A 24,705-nucleotide genomic window follows, 5' to 3' on the forward strand; every position below is an offset into this window, starting at 1 on the left:
GTTAAGGTTGCAGTTTGTGAAAATAGGGTTGAAAATTTCTTTGTGACCTACCTTGTAACAAAAAAAAGAACTTCTGATCACTTATGAAAGGACTTAAAACTAACAGTATAGTGTAAACTTGAAGCAAAAGAAGGCAAAGACAGCAGAGTGAGTACGTGGCTTAATTTGGTTTTAAGCTTTCTAGCCGCTATCATATGCAAAGAGAACTTTTCATGTGCACTAATCAAAAAGCCCATGAGATAAAAATAAACCAGTTGTGTGACATGCGATACGTACTCTAGGTGTAGTTTGGGTACCACCTGGGGGCCTGACAATCAAGCTGGGGGAGGATTAATGCCCTTCGGGGAAGCCTGTCCACAGCACTCACCTTTTTGCCCAGAGGCGAGCCCCGTGTTGGCCGACGGTTCCAGCAATAATTTTGACGCCATTCTAGGGTGCAAGGGAATGGAGGACCGAGGCCCCAAAGCTTTATCCCATGTAGACTTGCCTGAAGAGTTTTAGTTGAGACCATTGTCAGATGAATAAACAGACCCTAAAGCTGCCAGGGGACACAGTTGCTCTGGGCTCTGCGGCTTCTGCCTCCAGAATAAACTTGTGGAGTGATTGTGCCAGGTGGCTTGTGTGACTGTTCATAAACCAGTTAAAAGTTAGGATGTCAACCAGAGGAAAGGGGGACAGTTAAACTAGACTGTTTTATTCTGCTAGGCATTGTTTTCCCAGAAGACCTGTCTTGCTGACTGTTTTCATGCCCGTACTTAGGGCAGTTTCTGCAGAAACACCAGTGACTGGGGGTGGGGCCCGGGGTAGGCCTTCATAGTCCGGCCCATAACGAATTCCTGCCTGGAGTCAGAGATCGAGGAAAAGCTCATAAAAGAAGGAGAGAGCGTGGTGTGAGTGTGTGGAGGAGGGGATTCCCTGTTTGAAGGTGGATTAAGTGGGATAGATTGCGTTGGGGACCTGTGTAGACAAGGTCGCAGCCCTGGTGAGGATTCTGACCTGGTGCTTCAGAGCTGCCACCATAGAACTGCATCAGGTGTGCTGGTTTCTGTGTGATTCTCGGTTTATTTTAGGCGTTTTTAAGTATTCTGAAAACAGGCCTAGAGGTTTCATCAGACTGCCAAAAAGGATCCATAAAAAAATTAAAAGGGTTCTCTCTCTTCCTCCCCTGCCCTTCCCTCGCCCTTCCCTCCTCCTTTCTCTGAAGCACCCCTCCCCCACATCTTCCTCCCTTTTATTCCCTCAAGGGGCATACCATTGCTCTCTCCAAAGTTCCAAGGGCCCTTCTTTTGCCTCTGTTACTTGTTTCCTGAGCCCACACAGCCCAGTTGGCTCACTTCTACCTCTATGACTTTCTAAAACTTCCCCTTGTATTTGGGAAAAAAAAAAAGACTCAGAAGTAAGTCAGAGTTGAAGCAAACCACTTAGAAAAGTCCCCGAATGGCTCTTGGATGCAAGAAGTCTTACCCAGGCCTTTTCTTTGCCTGAAGTTTGTTCATCGACAGTAGGCAGAGTAGTTTCCCTTAATTCTCTGGTAATCCTCCCAGGTTGGTTTCTTTTCTAGGAATCAGATGATCAAGTGAATCCAATTTTAACAGCCCCAAGTTTCTTCCTTGGTGTGCTCCAAGCTCACACGGCTCTCTGGTATCACTCTGGCTAGTAGCAGCCTAAGTGGGAGAGTGTGTTTCTGGCAAGGAGAGTGTTTTCATTTTAACTGACACGTTCTTTTATAGACTAAATCTTGATGCCAAGAGCCTTCCTCACTAGTGGTTGTAAATGCTAAATCTGTACTTGACTTCACCCCCTCCTGTGAAGATAAATGCAAAGCCGGCTTCCTTTCCCCTCCAAGGAGTTAAAAGGGGGTAATTTACTTGGTCTGTTTGGGAAGATGTTTTCAGCCAGGCCTCACATGAACCCACCGAACCACACAGGTTTTTATTGCTTAAAGCAAGAGCAGCTGCCTGTTTTGTTCTCAAACTCGGAGCAGTTGAAATGAGAATTTTAGGATTGCTCTCTTACTCCAAATTCTATGAGGGAGAAGTAGCAGCAATAAAGTCATCAGTACTCTGAGTGCGAATGTGTTGTTATGCTCCCAGTTTGTCCAGAAACTGTCTTGCGTAGCTGACAGTCACTGAGAGCTAAAGGCAACTTTGTCTTTTTAGCATCTTGGAGGAGGGATAGTCTATGCTTATTAAAGATGAGTGGTTTTAGGTGTGCGCCTTGGAAGTAACTCGCCTCTCCAGTGACCCAGATCTCTAAGCTAAGGCACGTAGAGATCTTTAGTGGTGGGTGTACTGAGGGCTGGTTTTTCACTGTGGGTTTTGTTGTTGTTTTTCTTCCTTGGCTTGGGATAGTTCATCTGGAAACCTGGTGTTGAATTTCACGGACGGCAGCTCTAGTGCAGGGTTTCTGTCTGTGCCTCCAACCACACAGCTTTTCTGTGCCTCCCCTTCTGTTACGTTTGTGATCATGGGAATAACCCTGTGAAGTCGCAGAGAAATGATCTTCATTTTAGAGGCAAGGGACTCGATGCTCAGACAAAGGATGTGTTCACATTTTACAGTAAGTTGCAGAACCAGTACTGGAACCTGGGTCTTCCGATTCCTGGCTTTGGGCTCTTTAAACTGCGTGGGCCGCCCTGCTCCGAGCCCAGTGTGGGAAAGCAGTCCCGGCCATGCCTACCCCGTCTCCAGGGGAGGACGCACTCGTTCTCCATGTCACGGTGCCGAGACCTGTGATACCCTGCTGGAAAGCACCCAGACTCCAGGCCCGTCGGTAGGACACATACTTGAGAAGCGGTGACGGTCAGAAGAGCCCGCAGTCCTTGAGGTTTTCTTTGATGATGATATCTGTAACTGCGTCAAACACGAACTTGACATTTTGCGTGTCTGTGGCACAGGTCATGTGACTGTAGATCTCTTTGACATCTTTTCTCATGTTGAGGTCAAGGAACTGACTCTTGATGTAATTCCCTGCGTCCTCATAAGAGTTGTTTCCTGGTTTTCCGGAAAAACAGTGAAGAACTGGGGTAAATGAACGCTTCTCAGTTGCTCACTTACTTTTTAGGTGGCTGGCTTGATTGATCCTCAAAATGCTGTGTTAGCTGCAGCTGGGGGCCCACTCGGGGGGAGAAGGGTCCTCTCCTGTGTTGCTCTCCCAAGTTTCTCCCTGGAGTTGAGCAAAGGAACTGGGGAGAGAGGCGTCTGCCCTGGATTCTGGCAGCTACCATTTGAATAGTCGGGGGCCCTCCTGCATCTAACGGGGGCTTCGTTCCAGAGAAGTCGGAACTTGGGCCTCTGGCTGAATGCCCACATTTCTCAGGTGAGACATCCCAGTATCACTTGGACATCACAAAGCTCCTAAGAGGAAGGAGTACTAAAGGGATAAGGGGTCACCAACTTGGCAAAGCAGGGGTTTCACTTAGCCCTCCTCAAAGACGATCGCTTTTTGTCTCCTGGGCGGCACAGGAAACAGGCCCTCAGCAGTTGTGACGAGAACGCATCACCATTGTCTCCTTGACACTCACTTACCATCATACTCCGGAAAACAGAGGCTGAGATGGACTTTCTTGATTTTTTCCTCAAAGAGGTCCTTCTTGTTGAGAAAGAGGACAATGGAAGTAGCCGCAAAGAACTTGTGGTTGCATATGCTGTTGAACAGGTGCAGCGACTCATGCATGCGGTTCTAGGAAGAAGAAAAGCCAGCAGGGAAGTCAGTCTGGGTGTGTGGGGGCATCTGGCTGCCTCCTCTTCTGCAGAGACTAGTGCTCCAGATGTGAGGGAAAGATGAGAGTATAGCTTCTCTCTTTTTAGCTCAGCCGGGGAAATCTGGCTTCCCATCTCCCTATCATGGCTGTGTGGCTGGGGAAAAATTACGGAGTTTTCAGAGTCTGTTTCCCCGTCTCATAGGGTTATTATGTAAGTTAAATGAGATCACGTATGGGGAATGATGCTGACTGCGGAGGTCGAGAATGTTATGCAGGTCTTTGGCGGCCAGGGCACAGCTGAGGGTTTTGATGTCCATAAGTGCTCCTGATACAGGGTTGAAACAGCCTGAGTTAGCGTGTGCCGACTGTGTCTCCAGGATGATCTTGATAGGCTTCCATTACAGAGCCCTGGATCTCAATGTGGGCGGGAACATAATGGGGATTCTTACACCCTGGTGCCCAACCGGGAGAGCTGGAGAACTTCCCAGGGCCACACGCAAGTACTTCCGCCCTATTTCCTTCTGCGATGGATCGCCACCATGAGTGAGGGAGAGAGGCTGCTGTGTGTCTGCAGAGTGCAGAGGTTGCCCAGTGCCCCACCCAGACCAGCCCTGTCTTGGGGAGCAGGCCTGTGGAGTCTTGAAGTATGTGTGCTATTAGCTGACTTCAGTCTTTTCATTTGATAAAGAAAAGATAATTTGTAGCCTTTTGTCATTGCTAATATTCCTGCAAAGCCCTTGAAGACCTCGTAGGCTTGAAGAGATCTTGGAAAATGAGTGGCCCTGTGAGACATTTTGGCTAGAAGATACTTAGAGTGTTCTGATGTGAACTTGAACTATTAAGGAGAAGGTAGAAAAACTGGAGTGAGGGGTGGGAGGGCAGGAGCTTTGTCTGCGGCCCGTCAGCTCCGGGCCTCCATTCGTGGAGCAGATGCTGATGTGAAATCAGCGTTACCCGTGCCTTTGACATCCTCTGTCTCAAACCCAGAAGGTAACCATCTGGACCGACACTTGTCCTGCAGAGCTCCTGTCTTGTAAAACTTCAGGCCCCAGAGAACCACGCTCAGGTGGCCATCCGGCTGCCCATTTGAGTGGCGTGTGACGCATGCAGTGTGCTGCGTCTTAGTCCTCTGTGCACTCGGTACTCATTTAGGCCTCTGAGTGAGGTTAGTACTTCGGCCCCGCTATCGTGTTGCGTGAAGACGCACATAATCCTGCTCTGTTGTCCGCATCTCCTACCCTTCACTTCCACAGCAGGCTGGGAGAGCGCTGAGTGCAGCTCCTCTGCTTTGGCGAGTTGATCCCTGTCCCTTTAACACGCAGTCCCTCCCAAGAGCCTGTGCCGGCCACGTGATACTTGGATGTCTACTCTGAGACCGAGCTCACTCAGTAAATCTGGAGCCCCAAAGTGCTGACCTAGAACCCGGAACTGGCAGAAGAGGTTTTTCTACAGTGATTTGCCTGTGATACTGATTGGTCTGTTAGAAGGTTGGTAGGGGGTCACTGTTAGCTGAAATCACTGGGGGGGGGGGCAGGGGGCACTGGAGTGACACATCTCACAGAGGTGGGGTCATGGGGAACTGTGCATCGAGGTTGCTTGGAGCCAGGGCCGCTCACTCACCACTTCGTCATCTTCCACCAGCACCATATCGTAGGCGCTGAGGGCCGCACAGAAGATGATGCAGGTGACTCCCTCGAAGCAGTGGATCCACTTCTTTCGCTCTGATCTCTGCCCTCCCACATCAAACATCCTGAGGGGAGAAATGACTGTCCTCATAGGTGTCCTGACCAGCTTATGACCACATGCACTTGGTGTTTGCCCCCAGGGAGGTGGCTCCTGCGGGGCCAGTTGGCCTTAAGATGGGAACTGTGTGTCCAGGACGAGTGGGACACTTAATTCAAACTGGGCTTCGGCCAAGGTCAGAAAGCATGCCTACACCCCCGGGAACTGTGTGTGTATTCGTGGTGCCTTCAGGGGACCTCGTACTCACCTGAAGTTCAAGTCTTTGACGCAAAACTTGGTCTCAACGATGCCTGTGGTTTTGACTCTGGACCGTAGCACATCTTGCTCACTGGGGAGGTAGCTGGGGGCCGTAATCCGGTCTAGCTGGTTCAGGTAGCTGAGAAAAGTCATTGGCATTGATGACACTAGATTTTCCATGGCCAAGGCCAAGCAAGGTAAAGAGCCTCACCCACAGGCATGCAACCTACGTGATAGAACCAGGGCTAGAATCCATATTGTTCAGCCTAAGGCTCTTCCCTGTAACCCTCTTGTGTCCTTACAGAAGGCAGTGTGGGGTGGGCGGAGGGCCGCGCCCCTCTGAGGCAGGGTCCTGCCCCTTGTGACTCGAGTCAGGTGACATCCTTGCATTTCCCCTGACTACGGGATTTTCTGGACCCTCGCATGAGATTTGGTGGTGGTGATGGGAGTGGGTGAAGAGAGACTGTAGGGACACGAGACAGGAGCCGCTGTGATACATGGACCTTGTTTACACCCTGAAACAAGTTGGGGGAAGACATTTGACATGATGGGGGAAACTTGGATATTTCATGACATTAGAGAATTACTAAATATTTAGGTGTAGTGATTATATAGTGAGTTCTTAAGAAGAGTCATCTTTAGAGACACGTGATGAAATTTTTAGGGTGAAGTCATAGGATATCTGGGATTTCCTTCAGCATAACCCAGTGGGGGATAAAGATGCAACGAGAGTGGCCACGCGTTGATAACGGTTGAAGTCAGGTGATTTGCTGTATAATTCTACTTTTGTACATGTTTGACAGTTACCATAAAAACAAGTTTAAAAAAGGTGGGGGCAGGAGGAGGGCAGATGTGGAGTGAAGGCGCCGAGAGGGGACGGGGGGCCACACAAGCGCCTGTCGTGCGCCTGGCACCTCTGCGTTTATATTCTCTCTTGCTCTCATAAGCCTCGGTTTCATGCCCCGTGTTACAGATGAAGGAAAGATTCAGAGGGGTTAAATGACTTGTTCAGGGTCGAGAGGCACTGTGGTATACTGTAAAATAAAAAAATTTAAAAAATCAACTCTGTGGCCAAATAGACCTGACTTCAAATCCAGCCTGAATTCCAATCGGCCATGTATTTATATGACGTGGAGCAGATCAGTTATGCTTGAAGTTAATTAACTTCTCTGAACCTCCGTTTTCATCTGTAAATGGGACTAGTGAAGAGTCCTGTCTGCCCTGAAAGCTTCTTCAGATGAAATGAGATGGCGTGCCCAGCACAGCCGGCAGCGCCGGGGCCTCCAAGGGAGGGCCCCAGGGACAGTCAAGGGCACTGTGTCACCCGACTAGATGGCAGGACGAGGGCTGAGCCTGGGTGTGTCTTAGACTGCGAAGCTGATGCCCGTGTGCGGTGCTGTGCTGTTTGAGGTCAGATTAATAGACACACTCTGTGCGCCTGATTTTTTCGGAACCAGCTTTGCACAGTTGTCTCCCCCTATCGCTGACCAACTACCTTCCGTTTACCCTGGTGATTTCTGTATCCCACGCCCTGGCACCCGGGGACACAGATGGTATGAGCGAAGGAGACTGTCATCATTTCTGGTTAGTGGCCTAAGGAGAGTCTGGGTTACCAGCTAGAAAATTCAGCCCTCAAAGTGCCGCGATGCATCCGGGCCTTCTGGGAGAGGGTGGCAGGCTGCAGGGTCGGCCGTCTTAGCAGTCGTGATTCTGAAGGGAGCGGTGACATGTGTGACTTAGGGGATGGGTGAGGGCAGCTACACAGAGCACCTGTGGTTTGAATTTGGGGCCTTCAGCTTTGTAGACCCATGCAAGTGATACAGAGAGGCCCAGGTCCCCATCTAAAGGCATTACACTCCACGTGCAGTACGACCCTGCAGGAGCCCAACCAGCAGGGACACAGGCCACATTCAGTGCTCAGGTCTCCCGCCTTCAGCCCTGCAGTTTCTCCCGGGAGGCACCCGCGCCTCCTCCCGCCCATCCCAGCCAGTCTCACTAAGACGCCGAGTCGTTGAGCTGGTACTCCGCAGCCCTGTCGACGCAGGCTTGCACCCCGCCGTCCTGCCACAGCCTCCTGATGACTGCCACCAGCTCGGGGGGCATGGTGCCCTCCTCTATGGAGTCGGCCAGGTGGCTGAGCTGCCGCCCATCATCCTGTAAGGCAGAAACCTGACTGAGGGCTGGGCAGGAGTCCTTGGCTTTGCGGAGGCCTCTGGGAGTCCTGCTGCAAGGGAAGCACTTGGTGTTGCTACCACAGCTTGGGGCGGGGCTGGCGGCCAGCAAAGGTTCTGTCTCAGAAACCATGCTGATTAATTTCTGAGTGGGCTTCTGAGAGGTAGCAGGTGGCAATCTATCCAGTCCCGGGTGCCCAGCAGATAGCAGAGGTCCCGGGGCCTTCCTCGGGTGTCCCCACCTTCCACCCTCAGTCTACAAGCATGCTGCCACAGAACGTGGTCCTCTTCTCAGTCACACTGGAAGTTTAAAGACCAGACTGCCCGGGAAGTACACGAGATGGAGCATAGGAACCTGCCAGCATTCATGAACTCATTGGCTGATTTTGTGTGTGCCCTGACCGGGGATTGAACCTGCAACCTTGGTGCATCGGGGCCATGCTCTGGCCCATTTCTTATTTGCCTTTCCTTCCGTCCACCCTTAACCACATACCGTTAAGCACGTACCGCACGGCTGGGCTCGGCATAGTTGATGCCCAGTGTGGACATGGCCCGGATGATGGCCAGCACAGCCTGCAGCACGTTGCCGTAGATGACGGACTTGTACTCCAGGCACTCTTCTGGGGAGTAGCCATCCTGGTGGATGATCCTGTCGGAGCACACCCGCCCCTTAGCCGCCCCGGGCAGCTGGACCACAGGGACTGGGAGTCGGGGGGGAGGCGAAGGGTCATAAGCACCTGATCCTCTATTCCTACTGCTGCCCCGAGGTGGACAGTAAGAGGGGTGGGGGGTGTGCACGTGAGGGGCACCGGGTCCTTTCTACCCTTTGCATCAGGGTTCCCAAGCTAAGAGCCCTTCTTCCTCTGTGCCAGCACGGGCTCTGACTTCTGCACCCTGCCCTGGTCCTGCGGGGCTTTGTTCCTACTCACTTCATCTGCTTGACGATGGTGCTCTTCCCTGACTCCCCAGCGCCTGCAGGGAGAAAGACTCACGCTCCAGGTTTGCACCCATTCCCCCACCCCCCGGTGAGGCGGCCCTGCGTTGCCACTAGCCTTGAGCCCAGGCCTTTTGCTCTGGACTTCGAGCAGAATTTCTCCGCCTCTCACTGCCGGCATTTTGGGCTGGATGATCCTTTGTATGGGGGTTTGGGGTCTGTCCTGCACAGTGGAGGGCCCTGAGCTGCATTCCTGGCCCCCACTCACCAGAGGTCAGCCCCGCTCCACGCTTACAGTTGTGACAGCCAAAGATGACTCCAGACATCCCCGTGGGTGGAGGCAGAATCTCACTGAGAACCACTGAGTGAATCAGGGGAATTCCTTGAACACATTTCTGCCCTCTGCCCGTTTTACTCAGGAGCGTGGTCTTGGAACAGGAGTGGAGAGAGCTGGGTCTCTTCACTGAAATACTGTTTTCCATACTCATTCTGTCTCCTTTATTGACTAAAATGCCCTAATATCCTCCTTCACATTCCGCTGTCCCTCCATCAACACCACCTATCCTTGGGCCCCCTCCCCTAGTCTGCACCCCCCAGTGCCTTCACTCCTCCCCCTTCTCCTGAGCTGGTCCCTCTAAGCTGCTTATCCTGAATGTGGAAGAAAGCTGCTTAGGCTTAAAAGCTCTCTTAGTGGCCTAGGCCTCTCCTCCCCCTTCTGCAGCCTCCTGGGCTCCGTGGAGTCTGGGTCCAGCTTAGAGAGGCGTGCTGCTTTAGTGTGTCCCTAGGGTCATGCCACACGTTGGCGGGTGGGGTAGGACGTAGGAGGGGAGGAAGACAGCTGGCGCCTGTTCCCAGGCTGCTCTGGGCGTGCACACCCCGCCCACCAGGCCGTGTGGCACAGACCCTTCTGCACTGCCTTTGGGGTTTTCTAAGCCCGGTGACCAGCACTCAGTTTCTCTGACTGGCCACTGAGGAGCTATTCTTTTCTCAGCCCACCCCCCTGATCTGCTTAGGAGCTCATCAGGTGTAGGACCCTCCCATCTGGCGGGACTTAGGGGCAGCTATGGGACAGGAAGCCAGGAGAGCGCTGCTCTAGCTGCCGCCTCCCTTCCTCTCCCGTCAGGGCTCCTGACTAGGATCACGGATCACTAATCGTTTTGCTGAGAGCAGGAAGGAGGAACCAGTGTGCCTGGCAGGCAGGCCTGTTCCTGGGAGTACATGACGCCGATTCTCTAAGCTCTATGGTAGACCCCTGCGTCCACTGTCCTGAGTCTTCCACGCAGCTCTCTGACTGCAGATGGGGTCACTGTCTGAAAGCCCAGGGTTCATGGCATTTGCCAAGCCATGAGGTGTTTGCTCTGGTTCCATTTGGAGAAGGGTGGGTCCATCCTGGCCCACGTGGTCCAAGGACTAGCAGAACAATGCCAGAGTAGCTTTGGCATTCTGCATCTGGTTGAGGTGGCTGGGCTCAGCCCTAGAGCTTCTGATCCCTAGAGTGAGACAGGGTGGGGAGAGGAAACAAGGCCCATCCTCCCACCTCCCCACAGGGTGGGCAGAACCCATCTCCATGCCGGATAAGCAGGAAGGAGCAGGACCAGCTCCTCCCAGGGCTACTCTTCCCATCCCACTCACCCAGCAGCAGCAGCTTCACAGTCTTGGCTTCCTGGTCAGCATCCTCCTGCAGCTTCCTTTCTAGCTCCTTGGACCGCTTGGCCAGCTCCTTGTCCTCAGCGCTGATCCCACTCCCCATCTTTCCACTGTCCCCTCCTGGGCTGCTTCCTCCAGGCCCTTCTGCTTCTCTTCTAGGGTTTCCTATCTGTGAGAAGGAAGAAAAGGGAAAAGTAAATCGGGATTGAGCATCAGTTTCTCCGTCCCAAAAAGCTGGTCGCCAGGGGCCCGGGCGAAGGAGCAGGCTCCAGATCTTGTTCCCTCCCAGCCTTGGCTGAGACTTCTACCCCAGCTGGAGACCTACTTAGTCTGGGGATTGTAGCCTTTGCATCCAGTGATGTGATGGGCCAAGCCGATTAAGAGCTCAGTATGACAAAGGACAAAGACTCGAGTGTGTCTGTGACTAGGGAAGTGAGCTGCTGCATTGTGACACAGGAAGACAGGGTGTGGGCACTGGACCTCTGGAATAAGATAACCACTGCCCCTTCTGTGGAGGGGCTGACCCCATGGAAGTCTCCTTCCCAGATTCACTTGCATCGCAGTGCTAGAGCTTAGAGGCGCGAACGCCAGAAGCTCCACTCAGAGTCCAGATTCTAGGGTCTTGGTTTCAAGGTGTCTGAGCCCATCCCTCCATCCCAGCTGGAGGGCCTGGCCAGGAGGGCTTGTTTGGGGTGCTGCCCTCGCTTGGGAAGATTGGAAGTGTTTCTCCCAGCTGCAGGAAGCTCTTAGCTTCGTTCCTTCCGCTGGCTCATCTCTTGTACAAGCCTCAGTCATTAGCCCTCACTTCACATCGTACTTGCTTACACCTCGATCCCCCCACACCGAATTCCTCCTGGATCCTCGGGAAAGGTTTGGGGAAGGAAGGAAAAGGGGTATATGTGGGGTGAATGGGGCTGCTTCCCCCACTCCACTAAAGCCTCCTGAGGCCCCCCTTCCCTCGGTGAGTGAGCTTGGCTGGTCTTCAGTGTGGGGGTTGTGCTGCCTCCTGCAGCACAGTGTGTCCTGGGGAGACTGGACACTAGCCTCTGTCTTCTCACCAGTTAGGACAGCCCTCCCTGTGGCCCTCAGGCCAGCTGCCCCTCCCCGGGCAGGTGTGAGAACAGGCTGGCAAGGGCCTCACAGATGCCTCAGACACCCTCTCTGCCGGTTGTGCAGTTTACTTCAGTGAGTGGCTGGGGGAGCGTCCTCGGAAGGAGACACTTTAGGACTTGCTACCCAACCATGGGAGCTTGTCAGAATCGCGGAATCTCGGGCCTTCACCCAGGCCTTCTCACCCAGAGCCCGCATCGTGAGCGGCATCATGGCGACTTCGAGGACGCAAAGGCTGGGAAGCACTGCCTAGGGACTGCCCCGGGACTGGTTTCTCCTCCAGCTTGCCTGACATCAAGCATCACCGGAGTGCGCGTGCCCCTCCTCAAAACAGGTGCCACTGATTGGAAGATCATCCGATTTCTAAGATGCTCAAATGCTATCCATGTTTCAGAAGGGTGTGTTTTAGAATCAGTAAGTTCTGGTACGAGTGCCAATTCCAGAGCCTGAGCAATTGTGTTTTAAACTAATAGAGGTGATTATCGTCATCTGACAAGTTTGAAAAACCCTGATCCAGAGCAGTTTTGTGTACATTGGAATTTAGTTAAAGAGCTGTTTTTAAAAAAAAAAAAGAAAGAAAAGAAAAAGAAGAAAATGCTGATCGAATTGGTCTGAAACGCCGTCCAGGCATGAAGATTTTTGAGTTTCCTGCAGTGATTCTAACATGCGCCCAGGTAGGGAAGCACTGAGCTCAAAAGATTTCACTTTCTCTTTCCTTTTACAGCTGGGGTTGTGCAGTGGTGGCCAGGGGGGCTGAGAAAGAGGACGGTACAACCTCGGTCCCCCACCTGCCAGGAGCCCGAGTCCCCACTGACTCCCTGCCTCTTCCCCACCGCCTTGCAGCTGCGTGTCTGGGGATCAGACAGAGCCGCACTGGGCCCGGAGCCCGGCCTCCCTCTTGGGGCTGATGGAGAAACAGGCAGCCGCCAGGGTGCTGTCCAGGGTGATCACGTGTTCCCCATCAAGACTGACCAGTGCTTGCTGACTTAAGAGAAAACAGCAGAGTGCCTTTGACATGAGGACTGTCTTGGAATCTTGGCTAGCAGGTTTCAGTAATACCTGCCCCAACCTACCTATAACATTAGTAGCTTACACCTAGGCCAGCGCTGTGCTGCTACCTGCACCGTTCACAGCGAGGGGCTACCAGGAATTGTGCGGGACAATTTGTGGGGCTCATATCCCTTAATTCTCACAGTAACTACAAGTTGAGTGATCTTGTCCCCAGTTTACAGACCGGACAGCTGAGATTTGAGGGTTAAGCCACTTGTTCAGGGTCATCAAGCTTAGCAAAAAGACGGGCAAATGCACGAGCTTAATGACAGCGGCACTCGCCTTGTCAAAGGAGCCCCTGACTTGTCTGAGCTTGTCCCTTTGTGAGCTGACACCTCTGCAAACTTCTGCGCTGCTTCTGCAGCTTCCCAGCTTGCTGCCTTCCCTCTCCCGTGATGACGATCAAGGGAACTCCGGACCCTCGCCTGACCTGATTGCACAGACCTGCTGCGACGCATGCATCTTCCTGACACCAGGGACCCACCTCCCGTCTCCAGCTCCTGTGCCTTCCCTGGGGCAGTTCTACGTTATCATCAAGTTTGGGCTCCGGGTCCTGGTGGAGTAGGTAAAGCATGCAGGTGCCATTCCCATTTTAGAGGTGAGTAAACAGAGGTGAGCACAGGAAGGAGATTGTCCTATTATGAATGGCATTGGGGTTCTTGGGTTCCCCAAGATAGAAATCGAGAGGAAACCCCAGAGACATTTTCAAACAGATTTTAAATAGTAAGGTTATGCCCAAGCACAGGGGAAGCAGCACAGAGGAAAGATCCCCTGAGCTGCTTCCGGGCCTGGCTCTGCCTGGCTGCTTTTGTATGCTGGGGACAGAGTGGGCTTGTGTGGACAGAAAGGTGGGCTTGCAGAAAAAGGTAGGCTTGTGAAGTGTTCAGGAAGCAGAACTGAACCTGTCAGGGTGGGGTTACTTCCTCCTCCTTTTGGGTTGCTTGGCAACTATCTCTGGGCCTATGCCGTGGGGCAAGACGGTGGTGTTGCTCAGCACTGCCACCCCAGGAAGGTTGCATAGAGGCCAAACCTTGATCAACTGCATATGCGGAACAGTGGTTTTGACATGTTCTGGCCACCTGATCTTAACTTAGCTTCTTGGCCATCTGGTATTTTTCCATTCCTGGGCCTCAGTCCCTATACTGTCTGATTCCCCCACACATGCACAATGCCCGCCCCCCCCCCCAAGAGATTTTATCCTCCTCATTCTAAAGGGATTAGGGTCAGAGGTCTCTTCTTCCGAAACTTCTTCCTGCTGAACAAGGTCATTGTCCCTAAACTTGGGAGGAATAAAATTCTCTCACTGTCTGACCTAGAGAGCAGTAAGGGCCCAGGTCTTCCCTGTCTGGGGTGGGCTGGAAACCTTGCGTGACCATCAGCCACATCAGCATGATGTGGAACTGCCGCAATCTGGAAGGGGCAAACTCTACAAGGAGGTTAAAGAGGCAAGGACCCAATAACAGTAGGAGTAGAAGGACCATCGGGGGCTCCAGAAGGGGAAGGAACCAGATAAGCAAGGGCAGGTAGCCTTTAATGGTTTCCCAGATTTGATTTAGGTTGTCAGGGTGTACTCCTGTTATTTATTTTTTTTTTTTGGAGCAAGATTTTGCATTTATTTTCAGTTTGGAGTGCCTGCTTGCTTGAGGCTCAACCAAATGAACTAATGTTTTCAAAACACCGATAGCTTTATACTGGATAGTCCTCATTGTTGACACCATTACGTACAGCCTTGGAGTCCCCTCGTCTCAGTGGCTGCAGCCACGTTATGTTCTGACTGAGCTCTGGTGCTCAGGGTGCACGCCTTTTAACCAGGCAGCCTGTTGTGACGAGTTCTCTGAAGTTCACATGATGTTGTCTAATTGCAGCCTGTAACTGCAAGGCTCAGGAAAACATAATGTTCATTCTCAGTAGTTCGAAAACAAAGGATAGGAGAAAAACTGGAAATATATTTGGAGAGCCATAGGCAGCTATTAGAGGGAACTAGAAGAATTCAGGATCTAGTCCAGTTTACAAGTGGAAAACCAAACCAAACCCAAAAAGACAGTGAACAGCACTAGAATCGAATATTTACAACAGAATATTATAGTTCCTACGATAACATAATTTTTTCTCTCTAAAATCACCCTCGGTTTATCAAAGAGAGCCAAGTTAAGACTAATTCATTGTACAAGTCTAGTTTTAATAAATTCGGCCTGGTGTTTGCGTAAGTACAACAAGAACAACAACAAATCAAATAGGCGCTTTTAAAATCTGCTTTGCTGAACTTTCCTAAGAAATCTCCAGACTGGAGCTTAATTAGCCTCTCAGGGCTGAGAAGACAGGCCACTGGTAGCCATCAGCATTTTCCCGTGACACCTAACAACAGTTTAGATGAGTTCTTCAGGTTCTCAACACTCCTCAAAATGTCCTTTTCAAGAAAAAATTTTATTGCTCTTATGTTATCAAAATGTCTTGAGGTTCGTCCTTTGCCATCTCCCAGGAAACCAGCCTTTGTTTCTCACTCAGAAAGATTGCTCAGAAGCATGTAAGCGAGGTTCCTGCCTGTTTCTAAGTGGCGATTATCAGCCCCCAAAGGCAATCTTCATTCCTTAGGGCAGCGGGTCTAACCTGTCGGCGTCTCTGGGACACACATTAAATACATTGTGACATGTAATCACAGAAAATCTCACAATGTTTTAAGTAAATTTACAATTTTGTGTTGAGCCGCATTCACAGCCATCCTGGGCTTCGTGCAGCCCGCGGGCCATGGGTTGGACACCCCTGCAGAGCTTTCTGGTGAGACCTGGAGTCTATATTTATCTTTTATTTTTTTTAATTTTTATTTATTTATTTTTAGAGAAGGGAAGGAGAGAGAGAGGGAGACATCTATGGGTTGCATGTCCCCAGCAGGGGACCTGGCCCAAAACCCAGGCACGCGCCCCGACTAGGAATTGAAACAGCGACCTTTCTGTTCGCAGGCGCGCCCCCAATCCACTGAGCCGCCCCAGCTTGGGCTCTGCTTGTCTCTTAAACGTGGCATTCCAGTCAAACCTCAAGAGTTTCCACTTGTGTCCTATTACAAAGAGAACAGATTTCTGTAGGATTTATGCAAACAACCATATTGCCATGAAAAGAATGATATTCACTCATTCAGAGTCTCCAAACTTCCAGAGGCATTAGGGTAGGGAGAAAAATATGAAAGTTTCACTGTTGCTTACAAAGGTATAATTTACCAAACTGTTCTAAGTCATAGGTAATTGTTTTTAAAAATATTTTTATTATATCCTTGATTCTACCATCTGTGTCTTTTGTTTTTTAAAGATTTTATTTTTTATTTATTTATAGAGAGTTCCGGGAAGGAGGGAGAAGGAGAGGGGGAGAAATATCAGTGTGTGGTTGCCTCTTGCGCACCCCTCATTGGGGATCTCGCCTGCAACCCAGGCATGTGCCCTGACTGGGAATCGAACTGGCGACCCTTTGGTTCGCAGGCCAGTGCTCAATCCACTGAGCCACACCAGCCAGGGGAATCATAGGTAGTTTAAGAGAAAACAGGTTTCCTTATATCTGGAAAACAAAAGGATTAAAAATCAGCAATATTTCCAACAAAAAGTTATAAAAATTATAATACTCCTCAGTTCATTCAGTCCCACATAATTAATTCTTGTTTATTATGGTCACCTGCCAGCATTCTATGTATCTAGTTATTCTTTAGCGTTCTATAAATCCTCACCCAGTTTAAAGGTATGATCCAAACATTCTTAGAAACCTGTATTTTACAATAGGCCCGAGTCCTCTCCATGGATTTTTGTGGAGGAGATGAAACATTTGCAAAAGCGTCAAAGTCAACAATGACTGCAAATGACAGAACTTTAAAAGACATGGTTATAGAGCTGATTATAATGCATCTGACAAAGAACTCGGCTTTTCTGTGACACAACATTTTAAGATATCAAGAATTATAAATGAGCCCGGGCTGTTGTGGTTCAGTGGATTGAATACCAGCCTGTGAACCAAAAGGTCGCTGGTTCAATTCCCAGCCAGGGCACGTGCCTGGTTGCAGGCCAGGTTCCTGGTAGGGGGCATGTGAGAGGCAACTGTTTCTCTCTTACACAATGATGTTTCTCTCCCTCTCTGTCTCCTGTCTCCTTCTATTCCCCTCTCTCTGAAAGTAAATATATAAAATCTAAAAAAAAAAAAAAAAAAAAAAAAAGAATTACAAATGAATACAGTTTCAGGACTTTGTAGACTGTTGGAAACTTTTACATAATCTTCAGTATATAATATCCACTTAATAATAAGAACATCTATACACCAATACAGCACAACTATTTCCTTAGTTGGCAAAGCTTCCTGTGCAATTCACACACATCCAGCAGGCCTAATTAGTTCAAAACCTCACCCCTGCAGGGAGAGAAAACAAATCCTTTGGAGTGTTCCAGGCCCATTGGAGTAACCCAAAGCTATTTCCAGGTTAAGAAAAAGTCTCTTTTTATTTATTTTTTTAAATCCTCACACAAGGATATGCTTATTGATTTTTAGAGAGGAAGAGAGAGGGAAAGAGAAACAATGATGGGAGAGAAAAACATCGATAGGTTGCCTCCCCTACACTCCCTGACTGGGGATGGAACCCGCAACCTTTTGGTGTACGGCAAGATGCTCCAACCAACTGAGCCACCTGGCCAGGGCAAGACAACCTCCTTTTAAATTTTAAGCCCTGGGAAGTCTGTCAGACACACTGGCTCGAAAAGATCATGTACCATTATGAAACAGTGTTAAACTATTCATTTACTCACAGTGACAATAAAAAAGTACCAAGCGAAAATACAGGTTAGCAAAACTTGAGTTCTTAGTATTGAGGAGATTGTTTGCTTAAGTAATCAAGGACCTGATTAAGACAAGAAAACTAGTTTAATAAAACACAGAATCTGCTTTCTGGGCAGAAATTTTTAAAAAATGTATTCTTCTTGTCTGATTGCTGTGGCAGGCAGAAAATTTTTTATAATTTTATGTGGTAGAACAAATGCAGGAAAAAATGTTTTTCTTTTTAATAGACTGAAAAAGAACCAAACTCTACATAAAGTTTCTGTTTTTAGGATTCCTTTTCTACAAACCTCTGTGACTTTCTTAGTCCCTCTTGGTTTGTCTTCTCTTCTGCATTCAGAATACGAATCAAGTAACAACCTTAATTTAGGACAAATCATGTTCTTTTAATTCCTTCAAAAATGTATACCCATACCGATGCCTTCTATCACTAAAAACCTAGCTTCTTTTTAAATTGTATTTATTTATTTGTAGAGAGAGGAGAAGGAAGGGAGAAAGGGAAAGAGAGAAACATCAATGTGTGGTTGCCTCCCACATGCCCCCAACCAGGGTCCTGGCCTGCAACCCAGGCCTGTGCCCTGACTGGGAATCGAACCAGCGACCCTCTGTTTCGTAGTCCGGTGCTCAATCCACTGAGCCATACCAGCTAGGGCCAGTTTCCAAATTAGAAATCTTAACTCTTAGGAAACTCAATTTCTAGTGACAACTAAAAGGTAAACAATTAGTGTTCTTTAAATTGATACATTTATGAGCACAATTTAAAAAAATTATTTCCTCATAGTACAGTTTTTTTTAATGTGGCATAGGACATGTTTACTAATGGACCCAAATATATTTAGTTTCTCTATAATAAACAGAAACTAGATAAACCTATTTCAGTAATTAATGTTTATTTTATCTTATTTGGAAATGGTTTAGACATTCAATGAATATCCATCATTTACTTTAGCTAGTAAAACTTTAAAGTTTCAAGTTACCAAAGAGATTTATAAAACCATTTAATTTAAATATAATTATTGTTAGAGAGTTACCCTAAAAGAAACTTTTTATCCCATTTACATTTATTCTACTTGTTTCTAATAATTAAGTTTAGATTACTTATGAAAATTTTATTGTATCAAGTTGTTTTTCTTGCTGACAATTTTGCAATGGAGGTAACATGAACTTATAAAATATTTGGGTTAGCCTGTTATTTATTTAAGATTATGCTCAGATGTCCAAAGCTTTGCATGCCATAGAATTTCTTTAAAGCCACTTTAAAATTGTAACCAATCATAGAATGTATTCTCTTGTCTCTGAGAGGCCTGGGGTCCTCTCTTTGAAAGGGCCCCTTAGGTGGACTTGTCGACAAACACAGACAACAGAAAATGGAAGATGAGCGTGCACAGCTCAGGTGGACCGCTCAGGAGGTGAGAGGAGTGGGCTCAGAACGCCTGAATTTCAGGTGGCCCATGCTTCTACAGGAAGTCGGTGCTGGGATGGAGCACAGGGTGGCAGCTGCCTTGGGTGTGGAGATGAGGAAGATGGGGGAGGGGAGAAGCCTCGGGTGCCACTTTACCCCTACGTCTGAGCCTCTCAATGGGGGCAAACCTCAAAAAGGAGAGGGGCTTTTTCCTCCTCTCAGGGGAGGACCACGGTGAACAAGTATTGCATTAACTCTGACTGGGAACCGAACCGGGGCTGCAACGGTGAGAGCACCACTAGAACCCAGGGAGCTGGGGGTCAAACTCTGACCTCGAGCCCTGTGGATTATTCCTCTCCGGCATGAGCAAGGGCAACCCCAACAGGCTGCCTTTGCCAGCTGCTTCGCCCTGTACCGTGAAAGCCCAGGAGCCGTGTGTGAAGGCCCCAGGCCGCTGGGAACTGCTCAGGGGGCCGCAGAGAGACCGCAGTGCCCTCTTCTACAGGACAGAGGCTCTCACACAGGAGTTTGCTGTGGTCGCCAAGAAATGGAGTTCCTAAAAGTCAAATCGTTTAAAACAAGTAACATCAACCACCAGCATCATTCACCTCCCACACATTCATACATTCCCCCTCCCCCCACCAAAACATGCATACTTTCAGATTTAATTTGCCAGCTCTAGATCAAATTCAAAACCAGTTTCGGATCAAAAACAACCCAGTGGGGACACAGACTCAACAAATAACAGATTGAGTTCCGGGATCAGTTACCCAGTTTCCTCCCTGTAAAGTGAAAGCAATGCTGGTGAGCCACGCCTGGTCAGCGGCACCTGGTCAGCCCAGAGCCCCGCCAAGTCCACCTCCGGAACAGTCAGTCCAGGGGTCAATGACCTTTGGGCCAAGAGCCCACTCAGGCTCAGTCCCTTCATTGTCACCACTTTTTGATCCCAGGACAATACTGGGGCCTGGCCACACTGCGAAAGAAAACCAATTTTTGATTTTTTTAGTTTTGAAGAGAGAAGCCCAGCAAACAGCGAGGGTGTCAGGATGTCAGTCTCATCGAGTGGAACCAGACACTGAAAACACAGGACACAAGGCGTCTGTGGCGGGACTCGAACCCAAGCTTACGGAACTCTGCCACGAGCCTTTGACCCGACCTTGCTAACCTGAGATACCCAGGGTGGGGCAGAGCGAAGCACTCCATCTGCCCACTGGTGTAACTGCAGCGGGAGCTGAACCCACTTGCAGGGACACAAGGACAAGATGAAACAGTCGAACAGGGGAGAAAGACGACTTGGTTAGGAAACAAAATCCATTTGGACGAGAGGAGAGGGTTGGAGACAGACTCGCCCGCGGTGCTGATGCTGTGACCTGTCTTCTCCAGGCTCTGTCGTGTTGCTATAGGGACACAGGGGTCCCCGCCAGAGTTACCACGAAATGTTTGAGGTTCTTGAATTCCCCAAGACAGAGGTTGAGAGGAAACCCCAGGGAAACGCCCGGGCAGATTTTATTAAGCTGACCCTCGAGCACAAGGGAGGCAGCCCAGAAGAGAGAGAGAGGTCCTCTGAACTGGCTCGGGGGCTGGTCTGCTGGGTGGCTGCCACAAGCTGGGACAACGCAGCATCACGTGGGCTTGTGTGGAAAGGTGGGCTTGTGAGGGTTTCCAGGAGTGGAATTTAACATGTCGGGGTGAGGTTGCTCTTCCCTTTTGTTGGGTCACTTGGCGCCTGTGCTGTGAGGGCAAGATGGTGGTGTTGCTTGTAACTGCCACCCCAGGAAGGTCGTGCAGCGGCCAAACCTGTGTCAACCGCGCAGGTCTAACAGTGGCTTTGACATGTTCTGGCCACCCGGTATTTTTCCATTCCTGGGCCCAAATCCCTGTACTGTCTCCATATTAGTAAACAGCATCATCGGAGTCGACTAGAACTCGGGTGTCCACAGCCCTTATAACCAAATCATTTTAAGTGAAAAAAGAGTCAGTATTTCCCAACGAATTTGGTCCAGTTTCCAGACCCAAGGGGAGGTGTTGGGCCCTGTCTTACACCTAATGGTAGGGACTTGGGTAAAGCTTTCTCACAGCTGGAGTGGGAGGGGGGCAGAGATGAAGAATGGGGACCTGCCTTCGGGTCCCAAGAAAGAGGTGGGGGAAATTCTCAGAGAAACAACTGAGGTACAAGAATGCTGTGCTAGTGCTGGAGAATTCAGAGCTCTTTAAAAACTTGCCTCCAGACCAGCAGGAAGGACAATGGCTCCCACAGCTCACTGTCGGACGGACCAACCATGTAGCAGAAGCGAGGAGGAAACGACTGTAGAATGAACAGGGCATGGTAGACATGGGGGACAGGCATTGTGACAGAGGCCAGAGCATGAGAAAAGGGGGGCGTGGAGGCACAAGGCACAGCGTGAGCTCAGAGAAGCCTAGGAGGCCTGATGGGCGGGACTGAAGTGAAGGCATGTGGAGGGGAGGGCTGGGAGATTCGGACAGGAAAGGAACACTGGGGCCAGCCTGTGAGGGGCCTTGGACGACAAAGTTGGCTAAGACTCGTGGAAGACTTATAAACAAGTACAGATGGACACAGCTGCATGAATAAGCAATTCTGGGTGATTGCAAGGTTGGAGGGGAGGGAAGGCTGCTGGGACAAGCTGAGAAACCAGAGCTGAATAGCTTGATTCTGGAAGGATCTAGGCATAGAATATGGTTTGAGAAATTGTCCTAGCCAAGGATTTAAAAAAAATTTTTTTCCATCACCATTTATCCCTGCTACACCCTCTTCTACCCCCCACCTCCCTCCCTCCACCCCTCACTGCCCTCCCACCCTCCAAGGATCTTTTTGGTGCTGCAGGTGTTCTCTTCTGAGTCAAACACCTGCAGAGAGCGGCCTGGGTAGGAGGCTGACATCACAAGTGAGCTCAGGCCAGAGCTCAGAGAAGCAGATGTTGGGAAAATGAAGGACCACCAGTGGGCGCCTGGGGCCCAAGGAGGGCCATTTAAGGGACCACTGGTGACTAGGCCAGGAGGGGAGGAGGCTGTGTTTGGATCTGGGGGGAAGATCCCAGAGACTCAAAGGCAACATTGAAGCCCTCTGAGGCCATAGGGGATGACTCACTCCTTCACTTCCCAAAGTCTGTTCTAGCAGACAATGGCACCCCGCTGGGCTTCCTGCAGGTGCTGTATAGGTGGGGAGACTGGTGCTTAGCTGTAATCAGGCGGACTTCCCAGCAGGGACCAGGTACCAAATCCCCTGGAATAGGGAGGGTTGCAGGTGGGACTAGGAGAAGCGTGAAGAGGCTAGTGAACCGGTTTGCCTGGGTAGGGTGGAGGGCAGGGAATGCAAACTACAGGCTGGTTAGGTAGGTAAATGGGTAGGTCAGTCTGGATTAAGGGGGAATTCTACAGAGAACTGGCCCAGTGCAAGATACCACCCCTTAAAACTATGTCAAAATTTCCATTTTATCAGAATACAGCTGACATTCTACATGGTCACCTGGTGCTTGGTTTTTCGTTTTGAGATTTATTTTATTATCTCAACAGCCCAGCAGCCTTAAATTCCTGAGGGCTCCGACACCAACCGAGTCCGGGGTTGTTAGCACCCAGGAGAGTCTGTTGGGGGTGGTGTATGGAGGCCATTAAAGGTTTTTACGGACTTTGTTTTTCCATTTCCTTGATTATAAAAGTAATGAATGTGCATTGTAGACTATCTTCAAATGCAGATAAGTATAAAGAATAAATATGAACCATAATTCTGCCACTCACAGGTATTTGTAAACGTTTTGGTGTGTTTATTTCCTATATCTATATATATCTATATATATCTATATATATCTATATATCTATATATATATATATATATATGTGTGTGTGTGTGTGTGTGTGTGTGTGTGTGTGTGTGTGTGTCATACAATCAGGCCCATACTGTATGTACAGATTTTAACATCTATTTTTCATCTCACTTTACATTGTAAACATTTCCTGTAAGAAGTAGTCCAGCCCCGGCTGGATATCTCAGTTGGTTAGAGCATTATCCTGATGCACCAAGGTTGTGTGTGGGTTTGATCCCCAGTTGGGGCACATGCAAGAATCATCCAATGAGTGCATGAACAAGTGGAACAACAAACATTGATATATCTAACATGTGAAAGGTTTTTTTTACTGAAGAGAAATTCTCCAAGAATGATTTTTAATGGCTGTACTTCATTGTACATTGGTGACATATTTAAACATTCCCTTACTGGTGGACCTTTAAGTTGCCAAGCCCCTCCCTCTATGTGATAAGCACTTCAGTGATTAAGGCAGCCCTTTTTAGAACAATTTCCTGGAGGTGGGATTACTGGGTCAAATAATAGGAAGTTGTAAGACATTCTTTTTTTTAATAACCTTTACATTTTCTTTTTAAGATTTTATGTATTTATTTTTAGACAGAGGGGAAGGGAAGGAGAAAGAGAGGGAGAGAAACATCATTGGGTAGTTGCCTCTCCTGCTCCCCACGCTGGGGAACCTGGCCTGCAACCCAGGCATGTGCCCTGACTGGGAATCGAAGGAACGACCCTCTGCTTTGTCGTCTGGTGCTCAATCCACTGAGCCACGCCAGCCAGGGCTGTACGAGATTCTTGATCGTATATTCCTAAGTGGTTTTTGAGAAAGATTATATCGATCTTTATGCCCTGCAGCAAGTAGTGTATGTGTGTGCCCCAGCTACTAACTACCCTCTTGCCTGCGTTGGGACGTTTTTTCCCCTCAATCTTCGCTAATTTAATGGGTGGACGTGGTATCTCCTTGTCCTCTTTCTAGTTTTATTGATTCTTTGTGAAGTGAACTTTTTCCCCAAATGTTTATGGAGGCCAACCTTTTTTTTTTTTTTTTAAGTTAGTCCAGCCCGAGGAGCAGTAGGCAGGGACCAATGGGGGTGACAACACGTGCAAGTAGAGCTTAGGGTTCAGGGTCCAGAATCCAGCCCGCAGAGAGACGGGGGAGGCAGAGTTTGGGAAGGAATTTGGCTGTGAGGGTGGTGAGAACGGGGAGGGGTTGACAAACAGCATTAGTATAACTGGGTGTGGGGGGCAAAGGGCTCCCACAGGGTGGAGAGATCAGAAAAAGACTAATTGCTGCTAGTACAATTATGTTCAGTGGAGTCTTAGGGACTTTCCCCAGCAAGTTATCTTTAGGTAGGATTCTCGGGGGCGTGGGAGTGAGGGTGCCGGTTGGGTGGGGTGTCCGCCGTCCCCAAAACAGCCCAACTCCACTTCTTTGTAGGCTGCAAGGCGAAACAACCTGTAGGAGTATTAATAGGGAGCCAAAGCCAAGGCCAAAGCAATAAAACGCAAATATTAACGGGGTAGTAATTACAGGCCAGGCACTGTTCTAAGCATTTAGATGAGCTCATTTATCCTAACCACCACCCTACGAAGCGGGGTCTCTTACACTCATTTTACAGACAAACAGAAGTTCGGCTAAGTTAAGTAACTCTGCCAAAGTCAGTCAGGAAGTAGGCGGGGGAGTCTGGAATTGAACCCAGTCATTCCGGCCACAGAGCCTAAGCTCTTAACCAACAAATATAGAAATAAACGTGGGAACGCGCGGCACGCCCTGCCTACCTACGCCTGCCAGGGGGAAACAGACACCCAGAGCGAGAATGCCGGGGGTAGGACTTCTGCTAAAAGTGAATCCTGGGGCGGTAATAATAGCTGTCTCTCACCGGCCGCTTTGTGCAACAGCTCCTTCGAGTGACGCAGTGCGATTGCCCCATCCCACTTTCTGATGAGGAAGCTGACGCACGGAACGCGCACTGGACCCCGCGCTGGACCGCGGAGGGGCCGCAGCCCACGTGGCACCGGGGAGAAGGAAGATGGCGTGGGCGGGGCCGGGGTAGGGGCGGGGCCTGGCCCAGGGGCGGGGCCTGGGGCGGCCACGG

At 49.6% G+C, this 24,705-nt stretch overlaps 1 protein-coding gene across 2 annotated transcripts; it reads right to left on the reverse strand.

Annotated features, from left to right (window-relative positions):
• Nucleotides 1–382: 382 nt before the first annotated feature.
• Nucleotides 383–24,619, reverse strand: GNAT2 (G protein subunit alpha transducin 2). Of its 2 annotated transcripts, XM_024570455.4 has the most exons (9): nucleotides 24,490–24,619; nucleotides 10,421–10,604; nucleotides 8,784–8,826; nucleotides 8,362–8,503; nucleotides 7,680–7,837; nucleotides 5,694–5,822; nucleotides 5,324–5,453; nucleotides 3,528–3,681; nucleotides 383–2,993 (listed from the first exon to the last, which is right to left on the reverse strand). In XM_024570455.4, the coding sequence occupies exons 1-9, from the start codon at nucleotides 24,538–24,540 to the stop codon at nucleotides 2,803–2,805; spliced, it is 1,182 nt and encodes a 393-aa protein (XP_024426223.3). In that variant the 5' UTR covers nucleotides 24,541–24,619; the 3' UTR covers nucleotides 383–2,802. The 2 variants fall into 2 exon arrangements, with proteins under 2 accessions (XP_024426223.3, XP_053770656.1); XM_053914681.2 differs by lacking the exons at nucleotides 10,421–10,604; nucleotides 24,490–24,619 and adding an exon at nucleotides 9,057–9,061.
• Between the last annotated feature and the right edge of the window lie 86 nt (nucleotides 24,620–24,705).

This window comes from Desmodus rotundus, chromosome 12 (assembly GCF_022682495.2).
Source record: "Desmodus rotundus isolate HL8 chromosome 12, HLdesRot8A.1, whole genome shotgun sequence".
Classification (NCBI taxonomy): domain Eukaryota; kingdom Metazoa; phylum Chordata; class Mammalia; order Chiroptera; family Phyllostomidae; genus Desmodus; species Desmodus rotundus.

What these genes read in the sequence shown, in the direction of transcription:
- GNAT2 (XM_024570455.4), bottom strand. Translation starts at nt 24,540, where the DNA reads ATGGGGCAATCGCACTGCGTCACTCGAAGGAGCTGTTGCACAAAGCGG. An exon ending in GTCAAAGACTTGAACTTCAG is followed by an intron (nt 5,454 to 5,693) that starts GTGAGTACGAGG and finishes TTCTCCCCTCAG; the next exon opens with GATGTTTGATGTGGGAGGGC. An exon ending in TGGTGGAAGATGACGAAGTG is followed by an intron (nt 3,682 to 5,323) that starts GTGAGTGAGCGG and finishes TCTTCTTCCTAG; the next exon opens with AACCGCATGCATGAGTCGCT.